Source organism: Rhodamnia argentea, chromosome 4 (genome assembly GCF_020921035.1).
Source record: "Rhodamnia argentea isolate NSW1041297 chromosome 4, ASM2092103v1, whole genome shotgun sequence".
Classification (NCBI taxonomy): domain Eukaryota; kingdom Viridiplantae; phylum Streptophyta; class Magnoliopsida; order Myrtales; family Myrtaceae; genus Rhodamnia; species Rhodamnia argentea.
In genome coordinates, this window is record NC_063153.1 from 16367300 (window position 1) to 16390326 (window position 23027).

Genomic DNA, 23027 nt, shown 5'->3' on the forward strand with positions numbered 1-23027 from the left:
CGCAAAGAAAATCAAGAATCGACATCTTTTTCTTCATTCTCTCTTTCCGCTTCCCTCTCTGTTAATCCAAAGAAATGAGACGTGGAACTGGAGCTGGAATGGAATCTGAAGAGATAATCCCACGTCCGTCCATCTTCCAGCCTCTCCTTCTAGCAAATATAAAACAAATAGAAAAACAAAAGAAAAAGTCAGAAAGAGGGTGCGGCTTGTCCCATGGGAAAGGAGCGATTTTTCTTAATGGACTGGACTACTCTTCTTCCGAGCCGACGACTATTCCAAACTATGTTTCACCAACACGACACGGGACACAGGACATAACACGACACAACACGCCAACACGCTATTTCTCAAAAAATAGAGAATTCCGACATACCGAGACACGTCGTATGTTAAATGTTATTTTTATATGTACATGTTAAATTATTATTTTTATGATTGCACAAATAAATAAATAATAATAAAAAGTCCTAAAATGAATTTTCATAATAATTCTGACATCCTCTTGTTTCCGCCACCAAAATCCAACACAAGAGAGAGAGAGAGAACAGAGTGGGATTCATCTCCTCAGGTCTCCTTCTCCATGCTGAACCTGAACCCCGCACCCTCGTCGATTGACGATTGAGCAGCTCCCACTCCCAAGCAGAGAAATGCTGCGGTCCACTGTCAGAGCCGCGACCACAACATCAAAATGTGGCTGCCCGTTCGACCCCACCTCTTCAAAACGTCCGGCCGTGCATCAAGCGTACCTCAACTTGGCATAACTTGTCCTGGAAGAACGTCAAGTTGGTAGCGATAGTAGTTCCACATCGGTCAGCAAATAGAGAAAGACAGGGGCACATCCTTATAAAATAGGGCCTCGAACTGGTGTAGTGTGCTGGACGGGGGCCATGGCGTTGGGGCCATATTTTGATTTTAAAGTACGAAATCTGCATTAATAATTCGTGAGACGCGAGCATGTCCGTGTAACGTAGATCCCAAAGGGGGCTGCCGCTCGAGCGATATGGTGGGGGATATCCTGAACCGCGTTTGGTTTGGAATATTATTACACAACGCGATACTCTCTAGGTGGCGTTGGCTTTGAAGGAGTCTCTGGTCCCCTCCACTGGAAAACCCTCCCCTTCACTTCACCCGGTCTTCCAGCAGCAGCCAAAGGGATGGCCGCCCCTCTAGAGAGAACAGACAACTGTTTGACCGACTTGGGTCGTTCTTGGCCACTTCACTTGGTTTCCAGCCACTTGTCCCGCAGCTTCCTCCTCCCACCCCTATTTTCTCCTATTTTCCATGATTAATGAGTAAAGGATGAGATTCTTGCATTTGGCTTTTTGAGGGATTTGGGTTCTTTTGTTTCGCGAAAAAGTAATGATTTGAATATTTTTTTTAAATGATTATTTACATCATTTGAAAGAAAAAAATCAGAAAACGAATAATTTTCATTATCAGCGAAAATATTGAAGAATAAATTTTTATTGTTAAGTGAATGCAAATTATTCATTGACTGATCTTTCTGAAGAGTATACACAATCGTTTTTAGAAAAATATTTTTCAAAAATCGTCATTTATCCGTGAAACAAACTCGCTTTGTGTATCTCATTAATGTCCTTACCATAGGTGTTCAGGTTCGGCAACCAAATGGGAAATGTTCATACCTCTTGAGGATTTGACTTTTTGTGTCTCTGCGTGTGTATGATCAATGACGTCTAAAGATAAACCATACCCATTTGTTAGGTATGTTGAAGGAGTAAGAGGCCATTATTCAAAGGAAAAGGTTAAGGGGCACCGTTTTAGGGTTACTAATTGTGCTTTGAAATGTAATGATTTTGATTCGAAGAAACTTATTTCCCTTAGTTATGTTAATTTCCAGCTTTCAAGGTGCGTCGAAATGCGTTTTTACTACTTTTACTCGTCATGTCTAGCACCCTTATGACACTTGTTAGCAAGGTTTTTATGAAAATAGAATTCGAAGGGAAGAGGGTGCGGAAATAGTTTTCGTCGGCTCGGTGAGAAGGGAAGCACGCACAAAGAAGAAAGAAGAAAAAAAAGAGGGTGCGGCTTTGGTCATTTACTCAAAGGCCAAACCTTATCGAAATTCACTCAAATTTCGATATAATATTATTGACACCTAAATTTTGACTAATTATTTTTAGTCATCTTTGCATAGAAAATTAGAACGACTATTAGTTCTTATCAAATCATTTTTACTTTTAACATTCATGCATTGCATTAGCATTCATTTGGACCAGCAGTTCAACGATGAGCTGAAATTGACAGGAGATTTGGACCAAAGTTCATCACAATTTTCGGCAATTCAAAGGGATGTTGTGCCGAAATTTTCAAGGCCATTAGAACCTATTTTGAGCTTCATTCAGCCAATTTTAAATGATTAATTTAGAAAAGGCTTGATTTAAATGCACATTTAATTGGAAAAAAGCCTAATTTGAGCCTAAAATTGAGCCAATCGACCCATAACTGAAAGGAAAATTCGGCTAAGCCCATACATGTGTTGTGCCGAAATTTTAAGGGGTTTTAAACTTATTTTCATATTTAATTTAGCCAGAAGGCCTTTATTTAATTGGTTTTAATTAATTGAAGCCCGATTGGAGCCCGGAATTGCGCAAGATGGCCCGCAAGAGCTAGGAAATTCGATGCCTCATACTATATCCTATTTGGCCGAAATTTATGAGGAGCTCTAATAGCGCACATGATAACACTTTTGTTTCAGAAATCAACTTCTGGTCAGAAGTTGATTTTTCTACTTCTACTTAGAAGCAAAAGTCGATTTTTCTCTTTCTACTTCGGAAGTTGATTTCTAATCATAGAAATTCGTTTGGTAACGGTTACAAATTTTTACTTCTAAAATATTATTAATAGAAAATCTTCTATGAACAATTGTTTTGGGCGGTCGAAAAGTTTCTACTTCATTTTTAAAAATTTTAAATTTCTTTAAAAATTAAATTTTATTATTAAAAAATATTATTTAATTTTTTTAAAAAAATATTATTTATATTTTACTCCGGTGGCCGGAGACGGTGACTCGACGGCGGCGGTGGGTGGCGAAGTGGGTGGCGGCGGTGGTGGTCGGCGATCACGACCGGCGGTAGGCGACGGTCACAAGAGGCGATGGGCGGTCATGGTCGGCTATGGGAGGTGGGCGGTCACGGTTGGCTGCGGGAGGTGGGAAGTGGCGGTCAATGGTTGGCGGTTGACGATGGTCGCATGCGGCGATGGGAAGTGGTTGGCGAAGGCGATGGTCGGTGGTTGTCGGTGGCGACGGTGGGTGTCGGTGGTTAGCGGTGGGCGGAGCTGGGCCCGATCGAAAAGAGGGTGGGGGCATAATAAAAAGAAGATGAGGCGAGAAGTACTTTGTGAGGTTTTTTTTTTTTTTGTCCGAAAAATACTTCTTGAGTTGATAAGCTACTTTTTTTAACTTCTCAAATTAGAGGAAAAACAACTTCAGAAGTGAAAATTCACTTCAAAAGTGGAAATTTCTTTCAAAATTAAAAGTTTTTACCAAATGGATTTATGCTTCATAAGTTACATTACCAAACGGATTTCTACTCCGGAAGCACTTCTGGAGCAGAAATCCACTTCCAGAAGTGTTACCATGCACATCCTAAGCAATTCGGACTCTTGAAAATCCTACGGTCAATAGAGAATCCTACTCCAACGAGGATTTCTAATCCTACGATCCATAATAAATCATATTCCTACTAGGGTTAGTAAACTCTTTGCTCTATAAATAACAAGCTATTCTTAGGGTTATGGATATAAACTTCCACTCAGAAAATTCAGAGCATCCTTCGGAGAATAATCAAGGAGTTTGAAACATGTAATAACAACCAAGAAATACCAAGAACATGCAAGAGACTACTAAGATTCATTCTTGACATAACTATATATGTTGCATGAACAACATGATTGAGTTTCCGAAACTTTTGGCTTAAATATGCAATGGATGAATCGAGAATATCCTAGGGCATGACCAATATATAACCAAACACTTATAACCCATGAGTATCGCATTCAATCCTACTAGAACCAGAATACCGTAGCAATTCTATTAGGACTGAAAAAACTTCCCAATCCTATCTTAAATGGAACTACCAAACCAGAAGACGCAGAGCAAACGGACGACAGACGGTGCATGGCCATGCAAGTGTAGCGCCGGTGAAGGAAGGATGACCGTGAGGGACGCCACGGGAGCAATGGGAACTGATGGTGGTGAGAGGAACGCCAGAATTCCCTCGGACCGAGGTTGAGAGAGAGCCTGGCGGGGGAGAGAGCTTAGCTGGAGAGAGACGTCCTTTTCCTTTTCATTCCCTTAAATGGAATCCATCAAGTAGGCTTGGGCATCATGCAGGAGTCGACCTAGCAGCGAGGACGTCCCCGTCAACATCCAGCTTGCTAATTCACATAACTTGGAGCAAACCCAACGCAGGAAGGGACGGATCAGCTCCCACAGCTTGGATGGTTGCGTGACTGTGGTCCAGACCTCGCGACAGCACGGCCGACTGGAGTGTCGGCCAGAGAAGCTATCCATTTGGGTATCTTGAGAAGCAGCAGTCGCCACACGACCTTAGTGACCTCCCATAATTGGCCAGACCCAGAACCCACCCCTCTCGTAAGAGCTCCCAAGCTGTCCCTGAGGACCTCCATCATTGTGTTTGCCCGATCTCTCACGGCCCCGGCGAAAGGGTTATTCCCGTCGCGGACGTCCTTCATTAGGAGATCCGCCACCTTCTGCGCCGCTGATTCCACGGCGTCTCTTTCTTCTTCAGGGTCAATGGGGAGCTGATCTTGAGGCTTAGGCATGTCATGAAGTCAGAGCTGTGGTCCTCTTCCTTTCCTCGTTCGAGCTGATCGATGCTGCCGTCTCTCCAGCTCTCGCGCGTCACGTCGTGGACGCAAACGACGTGAAAGCTGTGATCCTTGCCCATTGAGACGTATGACCAGCTCGGGATAACAACTCTACGAGCCCGGATCGACACCGTCTTGCACCAGTTGCATTTCAATGATACGTTCTTCCTCTTAAGCTCGAGCGTCTCGCTATCAAGAAGCAAAACAAAAGGTACAAGGTTATTGTGGCGGAAGATGGCGATTGTTATGCAATAAGACGCAAACTAACCAAGTAAGACCTCACGACCTTTCATAAAATTAATTTTTTTATTAAGTGAAAACATTTATAAGTGAATTGGAGTGTGTTCATACTTAAAAAGACGAAATTTCACAAAATAAAATCAAAATACTTCACTAAATTAAAATCACTTCAATAATAATAATTTTTATTCCAGTCTTACAAAAAACTAATTTACAATATTTTGCTACGCAATGTTGTTTCTTGCATGTAATAATTATATATCGATTAAATCAAGCTCCGTACAATTTCTCGAAATCCATTAAAATTCTGGTTCCGTCGCCGACTATGAACAGTAGCTACCCTTCTTCCGATCATGTGGATAAATTACTCACCTTATTACCCTAAATAAATAGGGATAAGGGAGTCGGAACTTTTAAAAATAAGTTCTAAGACTTGTCAAATTGGTGAAATCAAATCCTTCCGTTAATTGCATTTTTTGAAAATTTTATAATTCGATTGCACTTTGTGACAAGTTTTAGAATATGATTGCACATTTTGAAAGTTTTAGAACTCCATTACTCTTTTACAACAAATTTTAGGATTTGATTGCACTGTTTTAAAATTTTTGGATTTGATTGCACTTTCATGACAAGTTTTAAGATTTCCATTACTCATAGGGCAAATTTAGGGGTGATATGGTAAAATGAAGGTCCCAAGTTGATGTGTTGGGCACCTATACTTGTCTAATCACAGCATGTGCCTTCGATTTCTTGATAAAGGAAGATAATGCGCCCCCATAAACAGAGGTTCCTTTAGTCCCTTTTGAAGTTGAATTGTTTACATCCCTTTCGGTCCATTTGTTTAATCACACCTTCAACGCCTTTGTAGCATGAATTTTTTTTTTTATTTGCTAGGAACTAGTGAAGTTAATGCCATGGGGACCTCAAATTGTTGAATCTGAAACATTGTGCATTGGTTGTCCTGTTACTTTGTTGATACTAGACGAAAAATAATGAATCTTTAATCAAAAGCAGGCCTATGGGGAACTCCATGTGCATTTGTTGTTTGTGCTCCCAAAAGTTAATACATTTATTGATTTTTTTCCTTTGGTACAAACATGGACAAGAATCTCGTTGCTATCATTATACGTTATGACGGGAATTTTGTGATTGGCATCGACGAGTGGGATTACGAAGGTGGAAATGAAGGAACAATTTTCCTCAATATAAGGACGTCGTCGTATGTCCAATAAGATGTAAATTATTTATTGGTCTTCTTTTACACTGTGCAATAGTCTAACCTTGTTTCTACATTTCGGGTGAGAAGAAAGCCAATAGCCGACCAAACCGCTCAGCCGCCACCATTTGAAGGACTAATAGAACACGTTGCGGGAGGAAATGTTGTACAACCATCTCAAGACCCAATAGAACCTGCTACAGGAGGGCATGTTGTATAGCCACCTCAAGGGCCAACGAAAGGACAAGTTGGATAGCCAATCGAAGTACCAACAAGAGGGGATACTGTGCAATCACATGAAGGGCCAATGCAAGACCATATTGAGTCTACCGTTGAATAAACGAGAAGAAAATATCCACTAAGATGTACATTGTTTGTTTCCACACTTCAGGTGAGAAGAATGCCAAGAACTAAGCGAACGGACCAGCCGCTACCACTTCCAGAGCCAATACAACCTGCTGCACACCCACCACTTCCCCGGCTAACAAGAGGTGCTCTTGGGAAGAGGTTGAAGGAATATGGTTATGGCCTATTCATCGACGAACGCATTTGAATGACTATCTTGCATATAAGTTTTGTATAACTTGTCCATTTAATGATAGTAATTTCAAATTTTGTGAATCATTTGCTTATGTTATTATATTGTTGTAACCCGAGAAAAGCTTATGAATACTTATCTCCGAAGGTAGGCCAACCCAAGAGTCAAGGGTTGGGCTAAAGAAGAGTTTGACAAAGAAGAAGACAACAGCTGCAGCTCCCAAACAGCCATTAAGGAAAAAGCCAGCAATAGTTCCATCTCAACCAATGACCGAAAGGCCACTTGAAGAATTAGAACCTACATATGTTAAAAAGAGTGTTAGGATTATGAACCAAGTGAAAAAGCCATCAAAAGGAAAAGGAGCTAGGGGGTTGTCAATGTTGAGTGATATAAATGTAGGATTAGAGTGGAATCACAATTGCTTGTTAGTATTTATTTTTTGTTGGGAACTCGTACTGCTTGTGTATTGTTATTTTGATGCGAAGGACATTGTTGTTTATGTAAACTATAAGTTCAATGTTAACGGAACTTCTTGTTTTTTAATTATGTTTTTGCTACTTACATTATTGTGGTGGCTGTTTATATTGTGTTGTTGGCTGTTTGTGGATTATTTTGGCGACCGGTTATGCTTGCTGGTTGTAGTGGGTGCATGAAGATAGCTAGTACTGGCTAGTGCAGGTATTGGTATAGGTTTTGCTGGTGCAACATTTCGTACTGCAGATTTTGGTGCACTAACAAGTTGCCGGTGCACCTTGGTACACTATTAGTGCACCAGCAACTACGTGGTGCATATTATTAATGCGTCAACCAAATTGATTGTGCACAATGATACTGCAGGGTTTGCTGGTGCGTAAGTTGCTTCATTTTGGTCACATCCACAAGTCGGTACACGAATGACCTGCCGCCGCACGAATTGGTTATTACGGGTTTTGATGATGCACTTAAGTGATCACTTTCGGAACAGCTTAGCACTCAAGTGATCACTTTCGGAACAACTTGGCACTTAAATGATCACTTTCGGAAGAACTTGGAACTAAAGTGATCACGTTTTAACCCCGACCGGCACTTAAATTATAACTATGTGAACCAGCATTTGTAGCAAACCACAAACTCAGTTACCTGCAACATTTGTAGATGTTTGCACGAAACTAAATCAAGCAAACAAATGTTGAACAATACACTTAATAAATTGTAAGTTGCTCAAACAACTCAAACTACTAAATTCGAACCACGCAACTAATGTAGCAAACCAGCAACTTGAGCAACGGAGCAGCAAACCAAGAGCCCATTTATAGCAAACCACCAGTCATTTTTGCAGCAAACCAAACAAGTAATCCAAAAACTATGCAAAAAGATATTGACAATACATAGCTAGTCCAAGAACTGACCAAAAACTAAGTAAACACTGCGTTACAACTTTCCATTCCAACAAAAAACTACAGCAAACTCATTCATCCATTACTTATACATTATCGAATACAAGTACATATCTAATTGAACTTCACCTACGGTAGATCGAGAAACTTCCCCTCATCGCACACCTTACACTTGAACATTACATAGGCTACACAAAATAACAAAATGACAATTAAGGCTCGATAACGCTTTCTTTTGTCTTTTCATTATTGACACTTTCTTCTTCAATTGATTGGCCGGGGATGCTACAAGCTTCATCTCAGCTTCCCTTGAATCGATATCGTTCAACTCGTCCATGAATGTAGGTGGAGGTTCATGTCGTCTTTCAAGAAGCTCCACTATCACCTCGGTGGCTCGACCCGAGAATTTTTTATCAACCCATTTGAAATATTTGCACTTCGACCACTCTCTATACTTGCCACATCCATGGAATCTTCTCCCTAGATTCAACCGAGTCTAAGATGTTCTTGTTGGACACGGTAACCCACAATAACAGTAAATCTCATCATTTTCTTCAGTTGGTCAAAACGAATTTGAGCTGCTACTAAAGCTCCTTCCGTCCATTTTGACCTAGGGCTACTAATTTTGGGGCGAAATCGAAATGGGAACTCAATTTTACTTCAGCCGTGGTAGGGTTTCTAATTTGGGGTTCAATTTAGGAATTGGGATTCAATTTGGGAATTGGGATTCAATTTGGGGATTTAGGGTTTATGTTTGTGCGAAATCAGCTTCAACGTCGTCATGTTGCTCTTCAAATTGCTGAATCGGCCTCCGACGAGCCACATCCTCCTGCTTTTTTATGTAAAAAATTCCACGTAGACTCCAAGTTAGACTTTCCGATTGCCACGTATGCTTCGGATCGAACCGAGCACTTAAGCGATCGATTTTCAAAAAACTTGGCATTGAAGTGATCGATTTGAAAGTTTTGACACTAAAGTGAATGCCGTACACAAGTTGTGGCACTTGGGGTGTACTTAAGCCTACTTCTCTTGATACTTTAGAAAATGGGTGAGTAGGTAATCAAATTGTGTTGTCACATAGATGGACACAATGTAAATTTTAAAAGAGTAATTACAAATTTTCCCCTTGAATTTGGGATTGGTTGCAATCCTCGCCACCTCTCTCTCTCTCTCTCTCTCTCTCTCTCTCTCTCTCTCTCTCTCTCTAGATTTTAACTTATTTTTATATTTACTTTAAATAATTTTTTTCTATTTTTTTATCTTTTTTTAATTTAATTAAGTTTGTATTTTTACTTTTTAATAACTTTTTTCTTAATTTTTATCTTTTTTATTGCTTGATGGAAATCTGGCAAGCCACGTCGACTTTAAATATTACTAAAAAATGCCATGTTAGATTTTCAACTAAAAAAAAAAAAGTTGTGACACTAAAGTGAGTGTTGTATATAAATTTTGGCACTTCTACTGTCCTTTTGGCTAAAAGTAAGTTTTCTCACGGACAGATGGGCAAGTGTTTACCATTCATGTTGAGCCTCAGCAAAGTGGGGGTGATGGTTGAAGAATGCAAGGGAGTTGCAGAAGAGTCTACAATGAGGGCATTGTGGAATTGGTTTGGGCAGAATGTCACCATTTGATTTCTTCCATGCCCATTGGGCTGAAAATTGGAACCTCGTGGCATCGACGTGAAGTGTGAGATATACATGAAGGTTTTCGTGACTCTCTCGAGGTGAACCATCAAGGGAAAGCAGATGGATCACTAAGCGGGTGGGCAGTCTCTCTTGCAAGATGGTGCCTTCGCCTAGCACAGCCATCCAAAGCCCTATCGATCGCAATTTGTTTTGCCGATTCAATTATATAATTTAGTTAACTTTGGAGTCGCCAATAATCAATTACAGGCCGATTAGAGACTCAAGTAAGATTTGGGTGACTATGTGAATTAGATATTCTGAAAGCTTGGATTTGATTACGTTAGAGTACTCTAACTCTCTTTCGGTAATTTCTTTTTTGCATGCAATCTTCATCAAACTATATTACCCCTAAACTTCTTTCATGTGAAAATGATCATGCATGGTGTGCGAACGATAGATAACACCCCATAATCAAAGTAGTAAATATTGAAGAACTTGAAATACATCAAGCAAGCTTAAACAAAGCCTCATCATCAAGCCTCAAAGCCTTGGGGACTAGGAATCAAGAGATACATGCCATAAAATATGAATGTCTATGCATGATCATGCATGGACCACCAAACTAGGACTTACTTATCGCTATAAGGACAAACTTGTTAGGAAATTATATTTGATTTTGAAAGAAACAAAACTACCATGTTTTGTGAAAAGACTTTGATTTATACTTTGAGAATTCACCCTAAATATACCTCTATGTCTTTTGTTATTAACGATTATATTTTGATAGAAGCAGGATTCGTGGCAGAGGCAGGTTGATATGAGAATCATGACGAGATATATTTTGATCTTTCATTTATCCTCATTATTTAATCAATCTTATTCTTGCTTAGTTTAGCAGATTAAATTTCCCTCACTAACGGTTAATTATCTGGTTAGAATTGCGTTTCTAAGTTAAATTGATTGACCATCAATCACAAAGATAATCTTGTGACTTTCCATACGAGAAATATTGATTGATTGGCAATCACCCTTAGATAATTTCCTTTGTTAGAAGCTTGACTTATGGTGTTAAGGATTTGATTGTATGGATAAGCAAATCCTCTCAAATCTCCGATTCCTCTCACCTTAACAACTCGTGATCTTTATTTGACAATCAACCAACGGCTAGTTTTGGAGATCGATCATCGGAGTGATTCTGTCCAGTGGGAAGCTTGGAAGACGAGGAGTATATAAAGAGCACCAGTTTTGAAGAGAAGTGAGAGAGATTAAGAGATCAATATCCATATCTCAAGAGAGCTTCATCTGTTTCAATTACCTACTCGTCTTAAAGTGAGATCTTATGAGAGGTGTAATATAGAGTCAAGCGTGTAGAGTGGGATAGCCTTAGTAGAGGTAGAGCTCACTTCTATTGGAAGTGCTTGTGTTAAAGCGATCACATCTTTCTGTATTCTCTCATTTGATTACTTAGTGAAATCCAGCAAGTAGGCTATTAGTGTGGGAGAGTGAAGTAGGCTTACCAAAAGCCGAATCACTATAATCTCTTGTGTATTGTCTTCTACTCTCTACTCTCCTCTATTTACTGTCCGGTAGAAGCACCGCATAGTCCCGTTAACTACATCCGCTCATATCAAACTTGAAGTTTTTAATTCCTCATTATCTTATCAAGTTTAATTATATTCACCAATTCACCTCCTCTAGGTGATAGGTCTAGCCAAAATAACAATACTAACTGACATGCAACTTAACCTAATGTTTTTGGTTTTTCCTTCATTTAATTTATACAATCAACTCGAAGTTAAAACTCCGTGAACATGATTGGTGCACGCAAAATTTAAATCAATAAATGACATGCATGATGAATGACAAGAATTAATCTCGGAATTCTATATGCATGACCAACATAATGAATTCGAAATTGTCTCCTAAAATGCTACATGGCCGAAACTATATATGCATGTATAACTTGAATCACTAAATGACAAGTATTATGAATACTATTCTATATGAGGTTGGATGAAACATGAATGTGTTCGAGGTGCAACCTGTATGTAACACAAATCACAAAAATCAAAATTAGACTCTAAAGAATATCACATCCTAAATTACGTGCAAAGTACATTACTAAATGACATGAATGTTAGTTTATCAAAATAGAATTAGGCATGAGTTAATCTCATAATTAAACAAAATCTATATGAGACGCTAATTCACTTTAAAAAAACTTTTTATCTCATTAACACACGTGAATGAAAACCAACCCTAAGGATATGTCATGCAACAAATCCTAGATATACAAAAACTTAATATTTTATGGATAAACTAAAGTGCTACATGATTACTACAAACAATTTTAAGATAATTTTATCTTGATTATTATTACTAACCTAGATGCAATGAAAATTATTTGAATAATTCCTATTATGCAAAACACTATCATGAATATCCAAGAATGCTTAAGAACATGTAAGAACAAACAAGAAATACCAAGAACATACAAGAGCGACCAAGACTACTAAGATTCATTCTTGACATAACTATATAGAATGCAAGAACAACATGCTTGAGCGTCCGAAACTTTAGGCTTTAAGATCCGATTCCTCGTGCATAAAATATGCAAGGCATGATGCAAGGTCATTCCTACGGAATCATAAGTATCCTAGGACATGACCTGAACCCACAAGCATCGCATTCAATCCTACTAGAACTAGAATACGAGCAATTCTTTTAGGACTAAAAAAGGGGTTTTGCTAGCATAATAATTTTTTGGTGACTGTGAGAATAACAGTATGTTGTTTGAGCTATAAATTCTTAAAAGAGCGGATCCTACAGAAGTTTTTAATAATTATCATTATTATTTTTATGGTCCAAAACAAAATATTAGCCTCACATTCATCCAAAGACTGTTATATGATTAATTCTCCAAAAAAACTTCCCAATCCTATCTTAGATGGAACTACCAAAATGGAAGGCGTAGAGAAGATGAATAGACGAGGCACAATCAAGCAATGCCGGCGAAGGAAGGATGACCGCGAGTGACACCAAGGGAACAATGGGAACTGCTGGTAGCGAGACGAATGCTGGAACTCCATTGGATCGAGGGAGAGAGAAAGCCTCATCGGGGAGAGAGCTTAGCCGGAGAGAGAAGTCCTTAGTAAATGGGATGAGTGGTTCTAGGTTCTATATAAGTTCCATCTGAAACCTACCCGTCGAAACAAGTTTCTCAATTTTTGGAACCTATAACCTAGAACTTGAAACTTACCCTATTAGAGGTTCTAGGTCGGTTCCAAGGTCTACCCAAGTTTCATCTGTATTATTAATTGAATGATTGCAATGAATATCACCTTTAATGACCATCACTTACTTCTACAATCTATTTATCATAACAAATATTTAGACAGACGAATAAATATGAAACATTAACAAAAGCAAAAGTCTCACACATAAATATCACTTGAAATGAAAGCTCCGACTATTGGTTCTAGGTTACACACTCATCATCGGACACAATAGAGTACCGCAGGTTCACGCGAAGATATATTACAAAAAAATAACATAAAACTTGTTACGGATTCCACCTACCTAGAATCTGGAACTTACTCATCGGAACATATCCTCCAATTTTTGGAACCTGAAACATATCTTGCGTACCTTGCATCCCGGAACCGCATCGATTCACCTGTCCGGTTTCAAGTTTCAGGTTTTACCCGGACAAGAGAGGATGATTCTCTTTCCCTTTTAGGGATTATCATCTCACATTAAGAAATAAGCATATACACCCTCTTTTTTCCCCATCCCTAGTGCACAATCCAACCGTTCTTTTTCCCTTATTATAAGTCAGATTCATAGGCCACTATCTTGGCAACGATTGGCCAAATATCTCTTGTGATTATAGCTTTTCTTTCAATTGTACATGTGCTGAATGGGATTTGGATCGCCTAACATTGAGATTTCCGTGACATGCGTGACGTTACTCAAATCAAATCCTCCAAATAAAAATGGACATTTTCATTTGAGCCACGTCATGTGTCGAAAAGGAGGGAAAAAATGTGGGCAGGAATTTTTTTGGGGTTTAAAAAATTTTGAATCCCAAACGGGCTCAAATCTGGCCATCCATTTTCATTTGGACAACCTGATTTGAATAATGTCACGCATGTCAAGAAAATCCCAATGTTGGGCGATTCGGATCCTACTAAATGAGTGATGAAATTATTTCTCTACCCTTGACCAGCGGCCATATTACCTCTTTGACACACGTTTAATTAATCAAATCACCTTAGTCTACGCATGAATTGTGAAGTCTTCAAAGTAAAAAAAATTAGGAGTCATCCCTGGATCATGGGAGTGGTATTTGTGCTAGGATCCAGGGATGAGTAAAATATTACTTTGGAGGATCTCTAAAGGCGGGGTCAAGCCTTTCGAGACATGTTACCACTCTCTCGATTATGGCCACGATAGGCCGAACCAATTGGTGTCTGAATTGTTTTAGATGCCGTACGGGCTTGTCGAGCAACAAACTTTGACCTAATTTTTTTTTCTTTTGACATTGCTAATTTTTTTTCTTACGAAAAATTAGGCCACAACAAAGTACTTTGATGACGGATTCCCACGCCCCCGCCACACGCGCACGCGTGTTTTGGGTCCAAGCAAAGTATGGCAGCTATTTTACCTGATTTGGGACGTATTGCTCCCATAATCATTCTTAACTACATGTAATTTAACCTCAATATTTTTCGAGTTTTGATACCTCCTAATTTTTGCAACAATCTAACAAAACTCGAAGAAGCTAGGTTACTTAATCTTATAATAGGTACTGGTGATCATTTATAGAAAAATATTCTTCTGCGAAACGAATGTACTCGTGGTTGCGAATGGCTAGGTGTGGGCCGGCGAGCATCTTTTCTAGGTTCTCACGCACCCTTTTGAGAAGTTATTGAACTCTTTCCAAACATGTTGATCATCGCCCCCATACGATAGCACTCATTTCCTGTACGTGCCTTCAAAATATTGCAATACACACACAAAGATTACATTGCCATAAATTCATCAAACATTCGGGGAAGTCAGAACACGACACTCCCAAAAGCTCCGCGAAACGAAGAGAGATCGCAAGACGAGATGCTACGAGTTTTGATTAGAACGTTTAATAGCAAGACCTCGAACATTTCCTTTTCCCTTCCCTTACTTAAATGGAATCCATCAAGTAGTTTTGGTCATCATACGGGAGGCGACCTACCGGCGAGGACTGCCCCGTCAACATCCGGCTTGCTAATTCACATAACTTGGAGCTAACCCATCGCAGGACGGGACGTAGCAGCTCCCACAGCTTGGATGGTTGCGTGACCGCGGTCCAGACCAGGCGGCCGGCGAGGCTGACTGGAGTGTCGGCCAGCTGGGTAATCCCTTGGCGTATCTTGAGGAGCAGTAGTTTCCACAGGCGCTTAGTGAGGTCCCATAACTCGCTAGAGCCAGACCCCACCCCTTCTGTCAGAGCTCCCAAGCCGTTCCCCAGGTCTACGATTATCTGATCTCTCAGGGCTGCGGCGAAAGGACCATTCCCATTGGCGACGTCCTTCATTACGAGATCCGACGCCGTCTGCATCGCCGAATCTAAAGGGTCGGCCTCTCTTTCTTCTTTCTCGTCAATGGGGAGCTCGATGTTAAGGCTTAGGCATGTCGCGAAGTTGGCAGTGTTGTCCTCTTCTTTTCCTCGGACGGGCTGATCAATCCCGCCATCTCTCCAGCTCTTGCACATCATTTCTTGAACGCACCCGACGTGAAAACAGCGACCCCTGCTCTTCGAGACATATGACCAGCTCGGGACAACAGCTCTGTGTGCCCGGGTCGACACCGTCTTGCACCAGTTGCATTTCATTGATATGTTCTTCATCTTAAGCTTGAGCTTCTTGCTATCAAGAAACCAAAAAAAAAAAAAAAATTGGTACAAGGATACTATGACATAAGACGGCGATTGTTATGCAATAAAGCGCAAACTAATGAACTTACAAGAGAAGATAAATAGGAAGCAATAGGGACCACAAAGATTTACGTGATTTGGTTAAAGTTAATTCCTACTCCATGGGGATGCATGCCTCAAAGAATTTACTAACAATCGGAACATTACACGAAGAACCGCTCAAATGTTCAAATATTTCTGTGTCCTAGATTACACTCAGCAATCTGACAAAGATCAGAATCTCGCTTAAGACACTCACAGAGAAAAAATTAGAAAATTACCAAGAGAGTCCAAACTTGTTGCAATTGTCTCAATTCAATTCTAATTTTTTTTTCTCCAATTGAATACTAAACATTTTGCATTTGTGTCAATTCAATTCATCAGACCAATTTTGATTGAAAATCGATGACATGGACGCAGACCATCCTACGTGACGCAACCGGCTCCGGTGTGGGAACTTTTCACTAATATTTTAATTTTTTTCCAACTTATTTATTCCTTTTTTTTTTTTTTTTTTTCTTTCGTTTCTCTTTCTCTTTTTCTGTTCTTTCACTAACTTTTTTTCCTTCCCTTCATTCTTGCTGAACCTCAGCGATTAGCTAGAAGGAAGGGAAGAAAAAAAAGAAAGAGAAAGAGAAGAAAAGAATAAAAATTTTAAAAAAAAGTTTAAAAAATTATTAAAAATATCAACGTCGGTGTCGACCGTGCCACGTGGGACGGCTAGCGTCCATTTTGGCGATTTTTGGAAAAACTAACTGGATGGACTGAATTAGCACAAATATAAAAAGTTTAAAGTTAGGACTTTTTTTGATAATTTTTTTGAGAAAACACTCTAGTTTCTCTCTATTGTAAAAGTGTAACGGATAAAAGTACAAACCAAAAAGTTTAGTTATATTGAACCTGTGGGAGTAAACCTTTCTGTCTAAGCAATCATGGGACTTCGGTTAATTTACCTTGTAATCTTGAAAATAAACTTCGAATTCGGAAAGAACTTGAGACATTAATTTAACCCTTCTCTACCTTGGCCTGACTTTCACAGCCAATTCAAAGTGCTCATCATTCATGCTAGCTTACCCAATGGCCTTGACAGGCGCACGTCTTTTGCAAAGACCAGCCGGAGCCCCCCCTGGCTCCGGCGACACCGCTAATGATAGCAGAACCCTTGTCACGAGTAGCCACGGAACAAGGAGGGGCAAGCTGGGCTAGTTGTCCTCCCCCTCCCCTCCTCTTTCTCCTCGGCTCTTTTGCAACTCATCACGATGGTTCAAAAGTCAAAATTTTTAAATGGACCAAAGTTCTGAGACATTTGTGTCATTTTTCCTTATTTATAACTTAAGCAAGCAAGAACTCATAACAATTCATAAAATTGATCTTTTTAAGTGAAATACTAACATTTGTAAGTAAATTTTAGAGTGTTCATACTCAAAAAGGTGAAATTTCACAAAATAAACTTAAAACACTTCACTAAATTAAAATTACTTCAGTAATAATATTTTTTTAATTTCAGTCTTAAACAAAAAACCAATTCACATCATATTACCGTGAGCAGTGGCCGGGTCACCGGAATTTCTCGGACTCCATTAAAATTCTGGCTCTATCGCCGACTATGAGCAGTGGCAAGGTCACCGGACCGTCCCCGCAGCCCTTCTTCCGGTCATGTGGATAAATTACTCACCTTCTTACCCTAATAAATAATAGATAAAGCAAATAAAATTACGCACCCGTTAACTTTTATGGATCTGTCAAGGTGAAGACAACATGGGTGGAAGCTGCTCTTTCCATCAGCAGACATGTACCCGCAACCACGCATCGGCTTGGAGCATGCCCCACAAAATTTGCCACCACCGCCTTTGTCGTCGTCGGTATCGGTATCGGTATCGGTGTCGGTATTGGTGTCATAAGTTGTGACGCTTCGAACAAAAGAGAGATCGCCGAGATCCGGCAGAGGATGGCACATGATGGGAGGTGGAGACATGCACTCCTTGTGGACATGGACCGCGCACGGCTCACACGAGTACGAGCGCACGAACCCGATCTCCTTGCACGCCATGCAGTAGAACGGGTCGTGGCGCTCCGCCGGCTGGAGCGTGTGCTCCGGGTGGATCCATGACCCATCCGCAACGGTGCCAACTCCGAAGATAAACATTAGCTTGAGGACTAGGGCTTCGAGATGACCCCAAAGACCGCAAAGAAAATCAAGAATCGACATCTTTTTCTTCATTCTCTCTTTCCGCTTCCCTCTCTGTTAATCCAAAGAAATGAGATGTGGAACTGGAACTGGAACTGGAACTGGAACTGGAGCTGGAATGGAATCTGAAGAGATAATCCCACGTCTGTCCATCTTCCAACCTCTCCTTCTAGCAAATATAAAACAAATAGAAAAACAAAAGAAAAAGTCAAAAAGTAAAAAAAAAAAAAAGGCAAGAAAAGACAAAATAAAAAAAAAACCAAAAGAAGAAAAAGAAGCTGCTTTGTGCGTGTGTGCCAGACGAGAAAAAGAAAAGAGAACGGGGGAGGAGTGAAGAAGCCTTCGGTGAGAAGGGAAGCTCGCACAAAGAAGAAAGAAGAAAAAAGAGGGTGTGGCTTCGGTCATTTATTCAAAGGCCAAACCTTATCGAAATTCGCTCAAATTTCGATAAATTATTATTGACATCTAAATTTTAACTAATCCGTTTTAGTCATTTTTGTATAGAAAATTAAAATTACTTTTAGTTCTTATCAAATCATTTTTACTTTTAATACTCATGCATTGCATTAGCATTCATTTGATTTGGCGATATAAGGATGAGCTGAAATTGGCAAGCGATTTGGAACAAAGTTCATCTCAATTTTCGGCAATTCAGAGGGTTGGTGTGCCAAAATTTTCAAGGCCATTAGAACCTATTTTAAGCTTAATTCAGCATATTTTAAATGATTAATTTAGAAAAGGCTTGATTTAAATGCATATTTATTTGGAAAAAAAGCCTAATTTGAGCGTAAAATTGCGTGAATCGACCCATAACTGAAAGGAAAATTCGCCTAAGCCCATACATGTGTTGTGCCAAAATTTTAAGGGGTTTTGGACTTATTTTCATATTTAATTTAGCCCATAAAGCCTTTATTTAATTAGTTTTAATTAATTAAAGCCCGATTGGAGCCCGAAATTGCGCAAGATGGCCCGCAAGAGCTAGGAAATTCGGTCCCTCATGATCTATCCTGTTTGGCTGAAGTTTATGAGGAGTTCTACGGGATTCAGACTCTTGAAAATCCTACGGTCAATAGAGAATCCTACTCCGACTAGGATTTCTAATCCTAAAGTCCATGATAAATCCTATTCCTACTAGGATTAGTAAACACTTTGCTCTATAAATAACAAGCTATTCTTAGGGTTATGGACGTGGACTTCTACTCAGAAAATTCAGAGCATCCTTTGGAGAATAATCGAGGAGTTTGAAACATGTAATAACAAACAAGAAATACCAAGAACATGCAAGAGCAAACAAGACTACTAAGGGTGCACATGAAATCACTTACGTCCAAGAAATCAACTTCTGATCAAAAATTGATTTCTTTGCTTCTCCTCAAAAGTAGAAGTTGATTTTTCTACTTCTCGCTCCGGATTGACTTCGATCAAAAAAATTCGCTTGGTAACGGTTGAAAATTTCTATTTTTGAAACATTATTAACAAAATTTTTGGCGGCGATGGTCGACGGCAGCGATGGTTGGTGGCGGCGGTGGTCGGCGGCGGCGGCGATGGTCGGCGGCCACGGTGGTTGGTGACCGCGGTGGTCGGCGGCGGCGGCAGTGGTTGGCACCGTTGGTAGCAGCGGTCGGTGGCCGTCGACGGCAGCAGTGGTCGGCGGCGGAGGTGGTCGGCGGCCGCGGCGATGGTCGGCGGTTGGCGGCGTCGGGCGCTTGTGGTGGGTGGCCGGCGGCGGTGGGCGGCCGGCGAGGGCGGCGGTCGGGCGATGGTGGACGGCCGGCGAGGGCGGCGGTCGGGCGATGGTGGACGGCCGGCGATGGCTGGCGGTGGCGGCAGCGGGCAATGGCAACGGGCGGCGGCCGGCGGTGGGTGGGCGGTGGCCGGCGAAGGCGGGTGTGGTCCAAGAAGTGATTCTGGAGCCGAGAAGTTAAAATTTTTTACTTCTCAAAATTGGCCGAAAATCTTGTCAGAAGTAAAAAATCTTATCAGAAGTGAAAAATCCTACCATAAGTCAATTTTTTTACCAAACGAATTTCTACTTCGATCGGGTTTTTATCAAACACATTTCTCTGCTAGATACCATCTGGCAGAGAAATGAGAAATCAGAAGTGATTTCATGCGCACCACCCTAAGATTCATTCTTGACATAACTATATATAATGTAGGAACAACATGATTGACGTTCCGAAACTTTTGGCTTAAATGTGCAATGGATGAATCGATAATATCCTAGGGCATGACCAATGTATAACAAAACGCTTATAACCCACGAACATCGCATTCAATCCTACTAGAACCAGAATATCATAGCAATTCTATTAGGACTGAAAGAACTTCCCAATCCTGTCTTAGATGGAACTGTCAAACCAGAAGACGCAGAGCAGATGGACAGACGATGCATGGCCACGCAAGTGGCGCCGGTGGAGGAAGGATGACTGTGAGGGGCGCCAAAGGAGCAATGGGAAGTTGGGAACTGCTGATGGAGAGAGGAAGGCCGGAACTTCGACATTTCCTTTTCCTTCCCTTAAATGGAATCCATCAAGTAGGCTTGGGCATCATGCGGAAGTCGACCTAGCGGCGAGGAAGTCCCCGTCAACATCCAGCTTGCTAATACACATAACTTGGAGCAAACCCATCGCAGGAGGGGACGGATCAGCTCCGACTGGAATGTCGGCCAGAGAGGCTATCCATTTGCGTATATTGAGAAGCAGCAGTCGCTACAGGACCTTAGTGACCTCCCATACCTGGCCAGACCCAGACCCCACCCCTTTCGTAAGAGCTCCCAAGCTGTCCCTGAGGATCTCGACCATTGTGTTTGCCCGATCTCCCATGGCCACGGCAAAAGGGTTATTCCCGTCGCGGACGTCCTTCGTTAGGAGATCCGCCACCTACTGTGCCGCTGATTCCACGGCGTCTCTTTCTTCTTCAGTGTCAATGGGGAGCTTGATCTTGAGGCTTAGGCATGTCATGAAGTCGGAACTGTGGTCCTCTTCCTTTCCTGGTACGGGCTGATTGATGCTGCCGTCTCTCCAGCTCTCGCGCGTCATGTCTTGGACGCAACCGACGTGAAAGCTGTGATCCTTGCCCATTGAGACGAATGACCAGCTCGGGATAACAGCTCTACGAGCCTGGATCGACACCGTCTTGCACCAGTTGCATTTCAATGATACGTTCTTCCTCTTAAGCTCGAGCGTCCCGCTATCAAGAAGCAAAACAAAAGGTACGAGGTTATTATGGCGGAAGATGGCGATTGTTATGCAATAAGACGCAAACTAACCAAGCAAGAACTCATGACCTTTCATACAATAAATTTTTTTATTAAGTGAAAACATTTATAAGTGAACTTTAGTGTGGTCATACTTAAAAAGATGAAATTTCACAAAAAAAAATCAAAATACTTCACTAAATTAAAATCACTTCAATAATAATAATTTTTATTTCAGTCTTACAAAAAACTAATTTACAATATTTTGTTAGGCAATGTTGTTTCTTGCATGTAATAATTATAGATAGATTAAATCAAGCTCCGTAGAATTTCTCGGAATCCATTAAAATTCTGGCTCTGTCGCTGACTATGAACAGTAGCTGCCCTTCTTCCGGTCATGTGGATAAATTACTCGCCTTATTACCCTAAATAAATAGGGATAGGGGAGTTGGAAGTCTTGAAAATAAGTTCTAAAACTTGTCAAATTAATGAAATCAAGTCCTTCCGTTAATTGTACTTTTTGAAAATTTTAGGACTCGATTGCACTTTGTGACAAGTTTTAGAATATGATTGCACATTTTGAAAGTTTTAGAACTCCATTACTCTTTTATAACAAATTTTAGGATTTAATTGCACTATTTGAAAATTTTTGGACTTGATTGCACTTTCACGACAAGTTTTAAGATTTTCAGCATATTTATCCCAAATAAATAAGTAGACAAAACAAATAAATTACTCACCAATTAACTTTTATGAATGCGTCGAGGTGAAGACAACAGGGTGGAAGCTACCCTTCCCACCAGTAGTGTACCCGCAACCACGCAGCTGCTTGGAGCATGGCCTGCAAAATCTGCCGCCGCCAGTGTCGGTGTCATGAGTTTTGATGCTTCGAATGAAAGAGAGATCACCGGGATACTCCAGTAGAGGATGGGACATGGGGGGAGGTGGAGACATGAACTCCTTGTGGTGGACGTGGACCGCGCACGGCTTGCACGAGTACGAGCGCATGAAACCAATCTCCATGCAGGTCGTGCGGTAGAACAGGTCCGGCTGGAGCCTGGTGGATCCACGTCCCATCCTAAACGGCGCCATCTCCGTGGATAAAACATAAGATTGAGGACTAGGGTCTCGAGTTGATTCCAAAGAACGCAAAGAAAATCAAGAATCGACGTCTTTTCCTTTCTTCTCTTCTTCCGCTTCCCTCTCTGTTAATCAAGATAAACCGGTTTGACTTAAATGCTGTTTGTTTCGGCTTTGGGATCATCAAGATAATCCCTGATCGATCTCGGTCACCAGGTCAAATCCATTGACGGCCTCTAGTGACGAAAATGTCTCGCCTTTCTCCATTTTTTCTTTTTCTGTTTTTTTTTTTTTCGGTTTTCCGAATCCTTTGAGCAGGACAGGGACTTCATCTGGGTCTCGTCGAACCGTGTTCCTAGTATTTGAAAGGGATACTTTGTTTTGATGTTCTTTTTGTAGTCGAAGGTGTGTAATTTTCGTGCATTATAAGAATTTCCTTCGCAAGTATCTACCAATTAATGGGGAAATCTGAATTGCGGATCTATTCTTATCTCTGCATTGAAAAGTCATCACTTTCTGTTTACATTGCTGCACTGAAAAGTCATCTTCATGATTCGGCGCAGAACCACAACGAAATAGAGAGTAAAAGTGAAAAATAGAAAATCGAGACACAAGGTATAATAATTTCACCTTTTCGGAGTACTCAAAGTTTATTTTGCTCTTACGAGGAAAAATTATCAAAAAATTCTTAAACCTATTGTACTTGTGCCAATTCAATCTTAAACCTTTCAATTGTGCCAATTCAACTCTAAACCTTT

At 40.6% G+C, this 23027-nt stretch overlaps 1 protein-coding gene across 2 annotated transcripts in view; it reads right to left on the reverse strand.

Moving 5' to 3' along the window:
* LOC125314910 overlaps positions 1-22209 on the reverse strand; it is a 32814-nt gene extending 10605 nt beyond the window's left edge. The window contains exon 1 of one of the 2 annotated variants that reach the window (XM_048278274.1): positions 22044-22209. In XM_048278274.1, coding sequence (XP_048134231.1) covers positions 22044-22197 — 154 coding nt within the window. In that variant the 5' untranslated portion in view covers positions 22198-22209. Of the gene's footprint in view, positions 1-17684; positions 18041-22043 lie in introns of those variants that run through there. The other variant, XM_048278272.1, reaches the window with a different exon arrangement.
* Between the last annotated feature and the right edge of the window lie 818 nt (positions 22210-23027).